Source organism: Quercus lobata, chromosome 6, assembly GCF_001633185.2.
Source record: "Quercus lobata isolate SW786 chromosome 6, ValleyOak3.0 Primary Assembly, whole genome shotgun sequence".
Lineage (NCBI taxonomy): Eukaryota > Viridiplantae > Streptophyta > Magnoliopsida > Fagales > Fagaceae > Quercus > Quercus lobata.
Genome location: NC_044909.1, coordinates 26715976 through 26732111, shown reverse-complemented (window position 1 = coordinate 26732111; position 16136 = coordinate 26715976). Strand labels below are relative to the sequence as shown.

Here is a 16136-nt window from a genome sequence, read left to right as displayed (position 1 = left end):
GCGTAGATGAAGCGCTCACACCAATGGTCTCGCACCGGCGAAGCTCTCACAATGATGGAAGGATGCGTCGACAAAGCTCTCGCACTGATGACCGCAAGACTAAGGCAATGAGAAGGTTGCGTAGATGAAGCACTTACACCAATGGTCTCACACCAACGATGCTCTCGCTCTGATGGAAGGATGCACCGATGAAGTTCTTGCACTGATGATTGTGGGACGAAGGCAGTGGCAAAGGAAGTCAGAAGGATGCACCGACGAAGCTCTCGTGCTAATGGAAGGATGCGCCGACAAAACTCTCGCGCTAGTGGCCACAAGACGAAGGCAGTGAGAAGGTTGCGTAAATGAAGCACTCACACCAATGGTCGCGAGACAAGGGGCAGTGGAATGGATGCACTGATGAAGCTTACAAACTCGGAGGTGACAAGAAGACCGCTGTTGCTCGAATCCGTCGAACGCCGAGACAAGAAGTACAGGAGGCTAACTCGCTTGAAATTGATGCTCGACTCACGCAGTGCAACTTCTATGACCTGCACAGAGTAAATCAAGTCATTCAACACAAAATAATAATAAAGAAAATACAAAGACAAGCACAAAAAAGAATGGAAAAAGAGGAAGAATGGCTGCTACGGCTAAAGAAAAGAAAAAAAATAACTCAAGAAAAAAAAAAAAAAAAGAACGGCGCTCAATTGCCTCTAACCCATGAAACATCACCCCCTTTTATAGAGGTGGCACTCGCAAGAAGCCCTAGTTGATGATGTCTGAATCGTCAATCAAGTGTGATCGTCCAGATTGGAGTCGTCCTCGGCCAACCTGACCCTAAAAAATGAATGGAGAAAAAGAAGAAATGTGGGTCACCAGTGTGGTGCTTGCCACAAAACCTCCAATGCTTAAGTCAAGAAAATTGGCCAAAGAAATGTTAAGAAATCAATATTCAAGAGCTAGAGTATTACTTTGTGTGTGTGCCTCTCTTTTGGATTTCATGACTATATATATACGTGCACATAGGTGCCTCCTTCTAGCCATTGGTGAAGCCTGATGGTGACTTTATTCTCTTCTGGTAATGCCTTTGCAGGGCGTTAATGGTGGGTTATCCTCCCAACGGTATGGAAGGTAATCAATGCTTTGTAACTGTTCATTGATGAGTGAAGATGGATTTATTCGTCCTTGTTTGGCGACCATTACTGCAAGGACGAATCTGGGAATCTTCTTCATCCTTGCCCGTGATTACGGACGACGATGGTATGATTGGGTCTATCAGCTGCCCCCCTATTCCGAGGTCGTCCACACTTTGGACGGTCATAGGAATACGAAAGGATTTTTTTTTTTTTTTTTTTTTTTTTGCGGTTGTGGCACTTGGGGTTCTGCTCCTCATTGATTGCTTAATGGTAGCGTGGCACACATCGTGGCCACATGTTTGATTTTGATTGGCCGGGGGGTCTTGTTTCCAGTGAAAACCTTTTCAAGTTTCTCACATTTTTCAAGGTAAAACCTTTTGATTTTTGGCTTTCCTTTTTTCACTTCTTCATCTTCCCTCTGCGATTGGTTTCTTTGACTCCCTTAGTTGCGCATTTCGCTCTTAGTCTTCTTAGTTTCCTCCCTAATTTTCAGGTACGCCCTTTATTTACGCTCTTTTCCTTTCTGAATTTTGCTTGTATTCCTGTCTTTTGAGTTCCTTTTTTCTTTCTGTGCTTCCCTTTCCCCTTTTTGAATAGTGTTGTTTCCTTTAATGGTGAGTAACTCTAAAGTTAAGCGCACTTCTCCTTCCGTCGCATTTCTTTTTGCCTGCTTAGGGGCTTTAGTAGAATCTTCTAGCGACCCATTGGGTGCACTTTCACCTAGTGATTCATACCCACAGATTGAGGGTTTTGTTTTTAGTGGCAGCGGCTTAGGTTTAATGTTGGATGATTTATACCCTTTATTGTATAAATCTCAAGTTTAGTTCAAATCTGTTCGAGAGGTCCCAAGGAGGGAAAATATGGGGTTCGAGGTGGGGTCAGGTGACTTGGAGAGAGGCTCGTCTTCTCATGTCGGCGGGGAAGGGGCCAGGGTAGATACAGCCACTTCTGCGCCTTCTCATGTGCCTTCGTCTTCCCATCCTCCTGCTCCGGCCATTGCCCGTCCTTTCCATGTCCTTAAGGAAAAATACTCTTTGAAAATAGAGGTCTTTAGCAAGTTCAAAGATAGGTTTCAGTTTCCCAAGGAGACTAGGGCTCGTCTTCCTAGAAAAGGTGAGAAGGCTTGCGCCTTTGCTCATGAGGAAGTTTGTTTTTATGAGGCTGCGTTTTCATGCGGCCTCATATTCCCTGTCCATCCATTTATCATGGAGCTTCTTCACTATCTAAACCTTGCATCAGGGCAACTTATGCCTAATTCATGGAGAATCGTCATAAGTTGTATGGTGATCTATACGACCATCGCCGATAAAGATATAATCACGATAAATGAGTTCATCCATCTCTATAGTTTGAAAGAATCCAAGGAGTTTGGGTATTATGAGTTTGTACCTTGGGATAGGAAGTCGCGTCTTATCGTTGATCTTCTGTCGTCCTTTCGTTATTGGAAATCTAGATATTTCTTTGTCCCGGGCGACGGTTGGGAGACACTTTTTGATGATTTTTGGGGGTATGTCCCTAGGTTGCTGTGCCGATGGGAGACCCCTTCACTTGGTGTGTTTGCTCCTCATGAGATGCTTTTTTCTTCTCTAACTTCTTGTTTATATTGGTCTTCTGATCTTTTCTTGCTTTTATATTTTGCAGTAAAAAAGCATCCTGAGCTCGAAAGTAAGTTTGAGGAGCGGGTTCAAGCAGCAATCAAGTACGCAAGGACGATTGATGATTTTGACGAATTAATTTATCCACGTACATTAGCTCGTCATTGCTTAAGGTCGAAGCCTTCTCTTTACGTCCTCAGCACACTTGAGCGAGAAGAGAGAAAACGTGAGTTGCCTTTGCATATGGGATTGTCTTATCCACTTTTTCTTCATCTTAACTTTTTGTTTTCTTTGGTGTAGAGATGACGACCAAGTTTAACAAAGAGATGTACAAGAAAATTAAGGAGAAGAAGAATGAGCCACTTTCCAACATTGGCCAAAGAAGGTTAAGGATTATGGACAAGGAGAAAGAGAAAGAGAAAGAAACGGTGGAGAGAGGTTCGTCCACCCCAGCCTTGGACTTAGAAGAGGGTCAGGCAGCTTCTCCTGGCGTTTCTGTTGAGGAGGTTGTCCGTCCTTGGAAAAAGCAGAAGCTAGTGAATAAGGGAAAAGAGAAGATTGGTTCCAGTGTTTGGTCTGATGCCGAGACGGCTATGGACCGTGCCAATGAGCACCTCACTCCCGGGGAGATGAAAGAGATTTCAAGCATACCCTCCCATGAGATGGTGAGTCATCATGTCCACAAGCTCATGTAAGTAATCCTTCTTATCTTCGTCCTCTTTTGCTTCGTCCTTAAGCATTTAACTGTATTTACTGACTTTGAGGCTTTTCGTTGTAAGGTTTTGGGGGAAACCATGCATATCACAACTCAGTACTTGGCAAATGAGGAGAAGGCTGTCATGGCCAACTCGAAGGTGGAAGCGCTTGAGGCTGAAGCTTCAGGATTACGGAAAGATATGATCGCAGCTATGGATGCTCTCAACACTTCCAAGGAACAAATCAAAGTCTTAACGAAGCAGCTGGAATCTAAGAGGCAATCAATGAAGCAAAAGAACGAACTCCTTGCAACAGCTGCTTAAAGGATGAAGGTTGTCGTGGCTAAGGCCGTCACTGCCTTCTAGACCATAGAGGAATATAACACTATACTGTTTCAGTGGTATTTCAAAGGCTTCAAACTTCTCCGGTGATACCTGATTAAGCACGGCCCTGGCACAGATCTCGAAGACTTGGATTTTGAAGCTGTTGACAAAGAGATTGAGGAGGACTAGGCAGCCCAGATCGCAGCGTCAACCAGTGCGGAACCTTCCCAGGCAAACAAAGACGATGATGATGCCCCCCAAGCTTGAACCTGTTGCTCCTTACCAAAGTTTTTCTTCTTATTTTTTTATTTTTTTTTTTTTTTTGCATATATGTCTTAAAGCTACTAGACACCTGGTATTCGGATGCCCTACCTGTTTTTGGGGCTTTTTTTGAACAGTTTAGTTTTATATAATATGCCTATTGATTTACCTTTACCTTCCTGGTTGGTTGATATCTTTTGCTTGTGTTTTGTTAGGATTTACTTTTGGATGTTCTTCTCTTCCCTTCGGGGACTTAGAAAAATTTTGTTAGCATATTTTATTTATCCTCGTCCTTTTGTGGACTTACAAGATTTTGCCCTATTTTTTTACTTGAACGTAAGGTTTAATGCTTTGCAAAAAACCTTTCATTTAGGAAACGTTTCTACAGATAAGAAGTTTGACAATTTTTTTCAAGGTGATATGACTCTATTCAGGGAATTTAACCATCTTTTCTTCTGGACGATGTATTTCCTTTTGAGGAACCATATCGTCTTTTTGATCGGGACGATGTACATCCTTTTAGGGGATCTTATTGTCTTTTTTTGTTTAGGACGATGTACATCCATTTAAGGAATCTTATTGTCTTTTTTTTTTAGGATGATGTACATCCATTTAAGGAATCTTATCGTCTTTTTGATCGAGACGACCATTTTGGTCTTTTGAGGAGGAAATAATTAGAGCGCATGGATTGCTGGATAATACTTGTGAAATGATGAATAACAACTTAGGAAATTCTGAATAATCACTTAGATGTTCGACATTCCATGGACGAGGTAGCCTTTTTCCCTCTGAGTCTTCTAGATGGTAACTTCCCTAGCGTGAATAGTGGACGACTTTATAGGGGCCTTCCCAAGTTGGACCTAGTTTGCCTTACGTTGGATCTTTTGTTACAGGAGTCACCTTTCGAAGGACGAGATCTCCGATGTTGAATCTTTTCAACTTTACTCTTCGATTGTAGTATTCGGCTACCTTCTGCTGGTACTTGGCCATTCTTTGGGAGGCTTGGTCTCTAACTTCATCCAGACAATCTAGGTTCTGCTTCAGTTGATCGTCGTTGCTTTGCTCGTCAAAGAATTCCCTCATAAGGCTAGTGAGCCCTACTTCGACCAGGATGACTGCTTCTGTGCCATACATCAAGTTGAATGGTGTCTCTCCTGTTGGTGTTCGTGCTGTCGTCCTGTACGCCCACAGGACACATGGTAGTTCTTCGGGCCATACTCCCTTTGCCCCCACTAACCGGGACTTGATAATCCTAAGCAAGGTCCGGTTGGCTACCTCCATCTGTCCATTGGCCTGAGGATGTCCTAGTGATGAGTACTTGTTTTTTATGCCTAAGCTCGAGCAAAACGATCTGAACCCCTGACTGTCGAACTAGCAACCATTGTCTGAGATGATCGTCCTTAGTATCCTAAACCTGCAAACAATATTTTTCCATACAAAATTTTGTACCTTTACTTTTGTGATTGTTGCAAGAGCTTCCGCTTCGACCCACTTTGGGAAGTAGTCAATTGCGACGAGTAGGAACTTCATTTGTCTCTTTCCCTGTGGTAGGGGACCCATAATGCTGATCCCCCATTGTATGAATGGCCAGGGCAAGAAAATGGTTGTCATCTTTTCTTCTGGGACTCATTGAACATTCCCGTACCTTTGGCAACTGTCACACTTCTTCACAAAATCTACTACGTCTTGCTGCATCGTGGGCCAGAAGTAGCCTACCCTCATGATCTTCCTGACAAGGGACTTTGCCCCCATGTGATCTCTGCAGACCCCTCCCCCCCCGGTGTACTTCTTCCAGGACGTATCTGGCTTCTTCCTCTTCTATACATCTCAAGTAAGGCTGGGAGTAGCCTCTTTTGTAAAGCTCGTCATTTAGTACTGTAAAGCTGGCAGCACGCTTCTGGATCTTCTTGGCTTCTTCAGGGTTTGGTGGTAATCATCCATCTCGGAGGAATGACAAAATCGGGCTAGTCCATCCTGAGCGAGTGTGCACAGGGAAAGTTTGAAGTTCCTTCATGCTAGGGGATTTTTGTTCTTCTAGCCTCCAATCATTCATCTTATCCCGGTTGTCTGCTGAGGCACTTCGTGCTACCTCGTCAGCTTCTGCATTCTGATCCCGTGGGATCTGAACGAAATCTGCACGATGAAAGGTACTTACCAGCTGGTTCGTCAATTAGAGGTATTTCTGCATTCTTGTCTCTTTTGTTTCGAAATCTCCTCTAACTTGCCCTATGATGAGCTGTGAGTCGCTCTTGAGCACGATATTTTCAGCTCCAAGTGCCCGAGCTATTCTTAGTCCTGTCAGCAAGGCCTCATACTCTGCTTCATTATTAGTTATAGGGAATTTGAGCTAGACCCCATACTTGAGAACATCTTTCTCAGGGGAGGTAATAACAATGCCCGCTCCGCCTCCTTTCTGAGTGGACGATCCATCAGTGTTTATCGTCCAAAGGTCTTCTTGGTCGCCTGTGTTCTTGGGGGTGGTGAATTTTGCTATGAAATCAGCTAATGCCTGAGCTTTTATGGTTGTTCATGGACGGTATTCTATATCAAACTGACTGAGCTCAATGGCCCATTGTACCATTTGTCCTACAGCCTTGGGTTTGTTCATCGCTTTTTTGATGGGCTAGTCCGTCATTACTATGATAGGATTAACTTGGAAGTATGGACGAAGTTTTCTTGAAGCCACTATTAAGGCGAAAGTGATCTTCTCAATGCGCGGATATCACGCCTCAACACCCTGGAAAGCCTGGCTAACGTAGTATACAGGGAGTTGCAACCTGTTTTCTTCTCTGATCAACACTGTGCTGACTGCCATGACAGATACCACTAAGTATAAAAATAAGTCTTTGCCTTCTTTAGACGGACTTAAGAGTGGGGGTTTGCTCAGGTAGTGCTTCAACTCTTGAAACACTGTTTAGTATTCCTCCGTCCAAGCAAACGCTTTCTTCAAAATCTTGAAGAATGGAAGGCATTTGTCTGTGGCCTTAGAAACGAACCTATTGAGGGCTGTTACTCTTCCTGTGAGGGATTGTACTTCTTTGATCGTCTTTGGTGAGGACATTTCGAGGATAGCCTTGACTTTTTCTGGATTTGCTTCAATTTCTCCTTGTGACACCATAAACCCAAGGAATTTTCCTGAGGAAACCCCGAAAGCACATTTGGACGGGTTCAGCTTCATGTTGTACTGTCAAAGTGTGTTGAACGTCTCCTTAAGGTCGTCCAAGTGATCCTCTTCCTCTTTGCTCTTGACGAGCATATCATCAACGTATACCTCCACGTTTCTCCCAATCTGTTTCTTGAAAATCTGGTTCACCAACTTTGATAGATGGCGCCTACGTTCTTTAGTCCAAAAGGCATGACCCGGTAGCAGTAGAGCCCTTGACTGGTGACAAAGACAGTTTTTTTCTTGATCTTCTTTAGCCATTTGTATCTAGTTATATCCAGAAAATGCGTCCATGAAAGTGAGAAGTTTATGTCCAGCGGTGGAATCTACCAACTGATCAATTCTGGGCAAGGGAAAATTGTCCTTTGGGCAGGCTTAATTAAGATCTGTGAAATCGACACACATTCTCCACTTCCCATTTGCTTTCTTGACCATGACCACGTTGGCCAACCACTCAAAGTAGTGGACTTCCCGAATAAAATTTGCAACAAGCAATTTATTTACTTCGTCCATTACTGCTTTGTTTCGTTCAGGGGCAAAGACTCTTCTTCTCTAGGTTAACATTCAGGCAATGCTAGATGATGCTTGCTAGGATCCCTAGCATATCCTCGTGGCTCAATGCAAATACATCGAGGTTATCTTTCAGGAAGTTGATGATCCCTTCCTTTGTCCTGGGACTTAGATTCGTCCCTATTTGGGTCGTCTTCGCTGGACTTCCTTCAATCAACTCTATCATTTCTAGCTTCTCAATGATCTCTGGTGTTTTTTCCTCGATTGTCCACGTATGGTTCTCTTTTGAGGCCAGGACGGCCTGGTAACACTCCCTTGCCAATACCTGGTCTCCTTTTATCTCCCCAACCCCCTGTTCTGTTGAAAATTTTACCTTCAAACAGTACGTGGAAGTAGCAGCTTTCCAGCGGTTGAGGGTAGGTCGTCCTATGATCACATTGTAGGACGAGGGTAAGTCTACCACCAAGAAATTGTGCTTGTTGGTTACCTGGAGGGGGTATGAACCGGCAGTGACTGTCAACGTCACTATCCCCTTAGGGTATACCTTGTCTCCACTAAAACTAACAAGGGGGGACTCAAAAGGACGAAGTCTTTTTGGGTCTAGCTTTAATTGCTAGAAGGCAGAAAGGTAGATAATATCAGCCAAGCTCCCATTGTCTACCAGAACTCTTCTTATATTGAACCCCTCGATCATGACCATAATGACCAGTGGGTCATCATGAGGTTGCTTTACACCCCTGGCATCTTCTTCTGAGAAGTACATGTCTTGGTTTGTCTGTCTTTGCTTCAGAGGAGGTAGGCTGTGAACACTGTTTATCTGCCTTTGGTGTGACTTTCTGAGGGATCTTAACGATCCCATTGTGGTTGGTTCCCTTGTGATAGTTTTTATCTCCCCTAGTGCATTCTGTGGACGAGGCAGTGGGCGGTCTTCATCTCTCCGGGAACCCCGTGCTGATCTTTCTGGCTATATTTATTGGAATCTCCCCTTTTCACATATTGTTGTAGCTTTCCTTTCCGTATAAGTTCTTCAATCTGCTCCTTCAGATCTCTGCAATCCTCTGTATAATGCCTGTGGTCTTTGTGAAAACGGTAGTATTTTCTCTTGTCGCGCATACTAGGCGATGAATAGAGTGGCCTCAGCCATTTAAGAGATGGTTCGTCTCTTATTTCCATCAGAATCTGATCAACAGGCATCACTAACGGTGTGAACTTCATTGGACGAGGGTTCTTGTCCTCCCTCCATCTATTTCCTTCATCATTCCGTCAATCAGCTCGATCCCTTTTTTGTCTTCTTCAATCGTTCTCCTTTTCCTTCTTCTTTTCCTTGCTTTTTTATGCTTCATCAATGGCTGCCAGAGCTTCTTTAGCGTTCATATACTTCTATGCTTTCAATAATGCCTAGGCCATCGTCTTGGGGGGATTTTTAGCCAAGGAAGCCACAAAATCTCTGGACTTCAACCCTCCCTTGAAGGTCGTGAGTTGCACCTTATCGTCCGCCTCATCTACTTCTAGCATTCCTTGGGTGAAGCGTGTTACGTAAGACCTTAATGGTTCCTTCTCTCTTTGCTTGATGGTGAGTAAATGGTCGGCAGTCCTTTTTGGACGTTGCCTGCCGACAAAATGACGGACAAAGGAACTGCTTAGTTGCTTAAAGTTATCAATGAATGACGTTGGCAACTTGTTGAACCACTCCCTGACTGCCCCTTTGAGGGTAGTGGGAAAGGAGCGACACAAAATCTCGTCAGGGGGTTATTGAAAACCCAGGGTTGTCTTGAAGGTATTCAGGTGATCCAGTGGGTCTTTCAGCCCGTCAAAGGGCTCTAGCTAAGGTAGACGGAACTTGGAGGGCACTGGGCACTCCTGGACGACCACAGTGAAAGGTGAATCTGTCTTCCTGACTATCCTTTCCAAGCTCTGGTCCGTCTTCCCTTTGATGCCGTTTCTCAATTCGTCCATCTCCTTTCTCATCTCCCTGAGGAGATCTGAGTTCGCCTCTTCTGGAGTACTAGTTTGTCTCTTGTTATTGTCTTCATCGTCATCCCTGTTGATGTCTGTACAGTTGTCTTCCTGTTGCAGCCGCTGCCTCATCTCCTAGTTTTACCTGGTAAGTTCCTCCATAGTGGCTGCGAGTGACTGAATTTGTAAGGCCAACGCAGCAGGATCTGGGTTAGTATTGGATTCCATCTAGACTTGTGAGTTAACTGGAACAATACTCTCAAATTACGTGTTGAATAGTAATCTTCCCATAGACGGTGCCAAACTGATGATGTCTAAATCGTCAGTCAAGTGTGATCATCCAGATTGGAGTCGTCCTCAGCCAACCCGACCCTAAAAAATGAATGAAGAAAAAGAAGAAATGTGGGTCACCGGTGTGGTGCTTGCCACAAAGTCTCCAATGCTCAAGTCAGAAAAATTGGCCAAAGAAATGTTAAGAAATCAATATTCAAGAGCTAGAGTATTACTTTGAGTGTGTGCCTCTCTTTTGGATTTCATGGCTATATATATACGTGCACATAGGTGCCTCCTTCTAGTCGTTGGTGAAGCCTTGATGGTGACTTTATTCTCTCCTGGTAATGCCTCTGCAGGGCGTTAATGGTGGGTTATCCTCCCAACGGTATGGAAGCTGATCAATGCTTTGTAACGGTTCATTGATGAGTGAAGATGGATTTGTTCGTCCTTGTTTGGCGATCATTACTGCATGGACGAATCTGGGAATCTTCTTCATCCTTGCCCGTGATTACGGACAATGATGGTATGATCGGGTCTATCACTAGTGATTCGCAAGAGTGCAACTAAAGAAAAGACATGCTTACTGAGCAAGACAATTGCGGCACCGACTTGCCTAACAAAACTAAGGTGGGCTTGCACTTTAAAGAGGATGTCCCTTGTGTGCGATCAGGCCCGTGAAGGTGAAAGTCCATTGTAAAAAAATAAATAAATAAATAAAATTTGCAACCAAAAGACATCTTGGATGGCAAAGCTGTAATATACAACATTGGGATGAAAGAAGCCCATATTTCACTTGGATGAAAGCCCCGTGTACCCGTAAAACCAAGTCCATTGTAAAAAAAATAATAATAAATAAATAATAATAATAATAATAATAAAATAAAATGAAAGAATACTTCAAGCCTCGTCTTCCTTACATCAAAAAGACATAAAGCCGAATCTGGAAGTGGGGGCATTTGTAGACATCAAAATTTTATGATGAATTCACAACCGTCCGATTGTTCATGATAAAATATTTGTGACCAAATTAATCTCTAATTGATGACGTGGACGATTAGCAAATGAAATCAAGCCACATGACAACATCAAATGAAGAAAGCCATATGGCAGCGTCAAAAGAAAAGACCTATATAAAAAGTTCTTATTAAATGAAATACCAAATTAAATTCATATATAATTCAACTCTCAATAAATGCTGAAAGAAAATTCCAAATTAAATACCATTGAGTTGCCTATAAATAAAGGCTTCTCATATGAGAAAATGGGAGAACACTTAGAGAAAAAAACACTACCGACACTCTGCCAAAATAGAGAGTCATCTCTAAAGTTCACAAGAATTTCATTGTTCATCAAGGCCTATTCCTACTTCTTCAAATCAAAGTGGGGATTCTCCTTTAACCTAGTTCGAGATCAAGTCAACGGCCCTCGCATCAAATTAAACATGTTCAACTATTCATTCAACTTGGAGACATCAAATCACGATTCAAGATCAAGCTTCCTAGCCCTTTTAGATCGTAACGTTTCTTGGAGATCGAATCAAAGAAATTTATTATACTCTTTCATTGTAAAGATTCATACAGATGATTATACTCACATATATACAAATCAATACAAGTTGATAATTTGTTACACTATTTCGTGATCGTGTGATTCTTCTTTTACGAAAATTGTGTGTACAATATTATTCTTTATTTATTTATATGTTGATTAGTTAAACTTGTGATAGCAATAATAAAATTTAATAGGACACTTATATTATATTAAATAAAATTTAAGTTTAAATTATTTAATAGTTTTAAATTAAAATAATTTTAGAATCACACAATTTTATATTTTTTTGGGCACAATTGTAAATTTGAATACCTATCACTTATATATAAACTCATTATTTTTTCTCTATTACCTACTCTTTATCCCATCAAAATTACAACCAAAAAAAAGCTAAGACAAATTTAGGTATTAGATTTTTTCTTTTAAAAAAAATTGTAAATATTAATTAAAAGTTGATATCGCTCCGAATCAGTAAGGTGGATGGCCTGGCTTCGGTGGGCTATCGAAACGGTTGATGGCCTGCAAGGAAGGAAACGCAATCAAAGAGGAGACCGGAGAAGACCGGTCGAACCCCCTCCGATGGAGAAGTTAGTTTTGTAGAGAAGGAAGTTCCAAGTATTTTGGAAAATTGTCTGAGTGAGAATCTTCCCTTTGTCGGGTTCAGACCGGTCCCTTATATAGGGAGCCTGGGACGGTTACTTGTCCAATAACCGTTCCAGGATTTGTGGAAACCAACAACTCCGGAGTTAACTACCTCAACGGATATAAAATTGTAACCGCTAATGGAAGTTAACTTATTCGAAGGGTTTGTTGAAAGTCTAAGTGTTGAGCTTCCGTCTGTCTAGCATAGGACGGTTTGGTTCGTCCAAAGATATCTATCGATTGTTCATGGACGAACCTAATGGACGATCATGCCTCATGGAGGACAGTTTATGGAGTGGTGCTATTATTCATGGACGCTTCTTCCTCTTCTGGATAAACTCTGGGATCAATCCTGCGTTGTAGGCTCTGGACGAGCACGTTGGACGAGCTGGAGATGGGAATTATTTTCCGCTTCTCTATCAGTTGCCCCTTTGTCCAAAGGGTCGTCCAGGACATTGTCGTGATTTCAACAAAGTTTCGCTTTTTCGTACGCCACGTGTCACGAAACCGTTGGTTGGCCAGTCGCGTCGATCCCGTTTCCCAAAGAGATCGCCACGTGTCAATCTCTGAGTGGTGAGTGTCGCTTCGTTGACCCTGTTGCTGGGGCCTATAAATAGCGCATTCTCTTTCATGCCCCTCACTTTTTTCCTCACTCTTCTGCCAACTCGTCCAAGATTCTCGTCTAGCTCTCGTCCTAGTTTCATCAGGTATTTCCTCTTCCTTTTTTCTTTTTAGGCTCTCGTTTTAAGTCCTCTACATTTCAACCATGCCTTCATCTTCTAGTCTAGAGAGAGAGATAGACGACTACCAGGACGGTTCTTCTGAGAGTGACGGTAGTGTAGATAGTTCGTCCTGTAGTGACTCCTCAGACGAGCATTACTCGTCTGGGGTTCCTGGGATTCCCTTAGAGGAATTTCAGGAACAACAACGTAGGGCGGCTTCTGGATCTGGGGCTAGCTCGTCCAGACAGCCATCAAGTCCTCCTCAAGACGAGGAAGAGGACGAAGATGTAATCTATAGTTGTGCCCCAGAGGTAGCGTCCACCTTAGACGATGCTAAGTTAAAAACTCTTGTAGATAGATACCAAATCCCTAAAGAGCTTAACCCTCGTCTACCCCAGCCTGGAGAATGGTGTTGTTCCCCTTCCTCAGGCTTAGGGGTATACGCTTCTTACCTATTAGCTGGCCTTAGGTTTCCCTTAAACTCTTTCTGCAGAGACCTCTTCCAAAGGTTGGGTATTGGGCCAAACCAGCTCAATCCCAATGGTTGGAGGACGATAGTTGCCATGCAAGTATTATGGCGTGAGGCATTGGAAGGGAACCGTCCAATTACAGTGGACGAGTTCCTTTACTGTTATAAGCCCTCAGAGATCAAAAAATCTGCTGGGTTCTACCAGTTCTCGTCCAGAGGTTCGTATTACAGTTTAATAACGGGCCGTAGTTCGTCTGACCGTCTTTGGAAAAAAGAATTTTTTATTATTTCTGGAAATTGGGCTGGGGACCCAGCTGATGTGGGTATTCCCTCCTTCCCTCCTTTTACCAGCCCTCTAGGTCGTCTTCGCCCTGAGGGTATGTTTTTCTTTCCATTTTATCTTTTTTGTCCTTCAACAAATTTTAATCTGTCACTCGTCTAACCATTTATCTTGGTGATGCAGCTGTCGTTCGTCCACGTTTGGATAAGTTTTTCTTGGATCAGATAGAAGTGGTTCGCACTTTTCCAGGAAGGACTTTCCACGACTTGGTTACTTTTACTCGTCTAGCAACTTGGGGACTTGGTCCAATCCCAACTGCTGAGAATTTAAGTCACGAAGAGCTCACTCGTCGAAGTAAGTGTCGTCCACTATACTTTGTTATTTCAGTTTTTTTTTTTTTTTTTAAATTAATTTTTCTCGTCATAGGGATAAGCACGATGAGGGAAAACAAAGAGAAAACAGTGGCTAGCGGGGACGAAGATGCTGCTGCTCCTACTGTCAAAGTGGCTTCCGTCCAGGCTGGGAAGAGGAAGTCAAAACCAATTTCAAGTACTGTGGACCTGGACGACCTTCCCAGTCGTCGTGGCCACAAGAAGCAAAAACAAAGGCCTTCCCTTCCAAAGGTTCCCAAGTTCGTGCCACCAACAGTGAACTTGGACGAGCCTGTGGTGGACGTGGAGCCCGTCCAAACGATTCATCCTGCTCCGTCTGATCCTCCCCCAGCTCCCAAAACTTCTCAGAAGTCTGGCTCGTCTGAATCCTCTGATCGTCCCTCTAATTTGGTTCTGGACGAGGGTTATGCATGGAGGACGTTCAAAGGGATCGTCACTGATCATGAGGTTAACGAATGCTACAACATGTCAGTGAAGGAGTTTGAGCGTTCTGGCATCCATGACCTTTTCAAGGTAAATTTCTTCCTCGTCCTTGTGTGTAAACATTTAATTTGAATAAAATGTCTAACTCCTTTTCGTCCAAATGCAGGCTATGTCAAAGTTTTATACAGCGACCTGCCAGGCCAAGGAGCTTGCTACAGAGGCCAAGACAGCCAAGGATAAGGCTAAGGAGCTGGGCCATGAGGTTTTGCTTAAGAAAGGGGAGGTCATCAGGTTGACAGAGGATTTTAATCGTCTGCTGGGAAGCGAGACGAAGTTGAAGAACGAAGTAGAGGAGCTCAAAGCTGACAACTTAGAGAAGGATACCCGCATCGTCCATCTCGAGGGACAAGTTTCAGAGCTTACCTCGTCCTTGGAGAAGGCACGTGAGGAAGCAATAGCTGCTTTTAAGAAATCTGACGAGTACAAGAATCGTCTAGACAGTCATTATGCAGCTGGGTATGAAGACTTCCGTGCTGATGCCAAGGAGGCGTATCCTGATTTGGACTTCAACTCGTTCAAGCTCCCTCTTGCTACAGAGAGTTCCGCGTTGCAGACGAGTTCCGAGGACGTCAACATCATGGACGATGCTAACACTGAAGTCATTCAGGACGATCCCAAGACGAGCTTGCCCAAGTGAAATCTATTTCCTTAGAAAGTTTACTTTTATTTGCCTTTTCATAGAAGTGCCTGTTGTTTTGGGCTTTTTACTTCTTCCCTTTTTTTTTTTAAGTTTATGCAAGTACAATCATCTCGTCCAGGATTATGGACGAGTTTTATATACATTTTCATATTCAAAACTAAAGGGGTTTTTGGACGTTGGTCGTCCACCCTTAGAATTTCATGAAAGAAATGAATACTTCTACTTTTACTTCCATTGTGTTTGAATATATATGTTTCCAGCTTTATGTATGAAATTCTTATTTTCATCAATGTGTGGTTCGTCCATCTAGGAATTTACTTCACCTCGTCTTGGGCATGGGGGTGAATTTTATTACATCACCAAGAAAGTAAATTGGTTCCTTTTGCCCAGATTTTTCGTTATTCCGAAATTATGGACGATCATTTTGTCGTCCTTGATGATTAGACTTTTTTAACGATTTTTCGTCCAATGTAATGGATTGTTAAGCTAGTTTTGAAGTCTTCGCTCGTCCGCGTCTTGGACGAACACTTTTGGGAATTCATCTCGTCTTGAGGTCTAGACGAGTATTTCCTTTTCATCTCGTCCTTTTTTCTGGACGGATGAAACTTTGCTTTATTTTCAGCTTATTCTTCATCTCGTCCTATGTTCTGGACGGATGAAACTTTGCTTTATTTTCAGCTTATTTTTCATCTCGTCCTATGTTCTGGACGGATGAAACTTCGCTTCAATTTTTAGGTTAGGTTTCACCTCGTCCTATGTTCTGGACGGATGAACCTTAGTTTCAATTTTGGGTTAGGTTCCATGTCGTCCTATGTTACGGACGGATAGACCTTAGCTTCATTTTCAGCTTAGGTTTCATCTCGTCTCTTGCTTTGGACGGATGTACCTTTTCATCTTTCCTTTGGAGGAAAGCTCATGGACGATATGTCCTTTCGTCCAAGGATTTCATTCGTCCATGCTCGCTTTCTTTTTTGCGGATCAATCTAAATGACCATATAAGGATTCCAATAATATACTTTAAAACAATATATATATTTGAAAACCCAAACTTATGTAATCATTCGT

The 16136-nt window shown here is 42.9% G+C and overlaps 1 protein-coding gene across 1 annotated transcript; it reads left to right on the top strand.

Annotated features, from left to right (window-relative positions):
- Window positions 1-12851: 12851 nt before the first annotated feature.
- Window positions 12852-15068, top strand: LOC115950045. Its single transcript, XM_031067297.1, has 4 exons — window positions 12852-13653; window positions 13740-13910; window positions 13983-14461; window positions 14538-15068. The coding sequence occupies exons 1-4, from the start codon at window positions 12852-12854 to the stop codon at window positions 15066-15068; spliced, it is 1983 nt and encodes a 660-aa protein (XP_030923157.1).
- Window positions 15069-16136: the final 1068 nt, after the last annotated feature.

Bases quoted from the DNA above. Each gene is read 5' to 3' on its own strand.
- LOC115950045 (XM_031067297.1), top strand. From the start codon at position 12,852: ATGCCTTCATCTTCTAGTCTAGAGAGAGAGATAGACGACTACCAGGAC. The intron at 13,654-13,739 runs GTATGTTTTTCT...TTGGTGATGCAG, and splicing joins AGGTCGTCTTCGCCCTGAGG to CTGTCGTTCGTCCACGTTTG. The intron at 14,462-14,537 runs GTAAATTTCTTC...GTCCAAATGCAG, and splicing joins GCATCCATGACCTTTTCAAG to GCTATGTCAAAGTTTTATAC.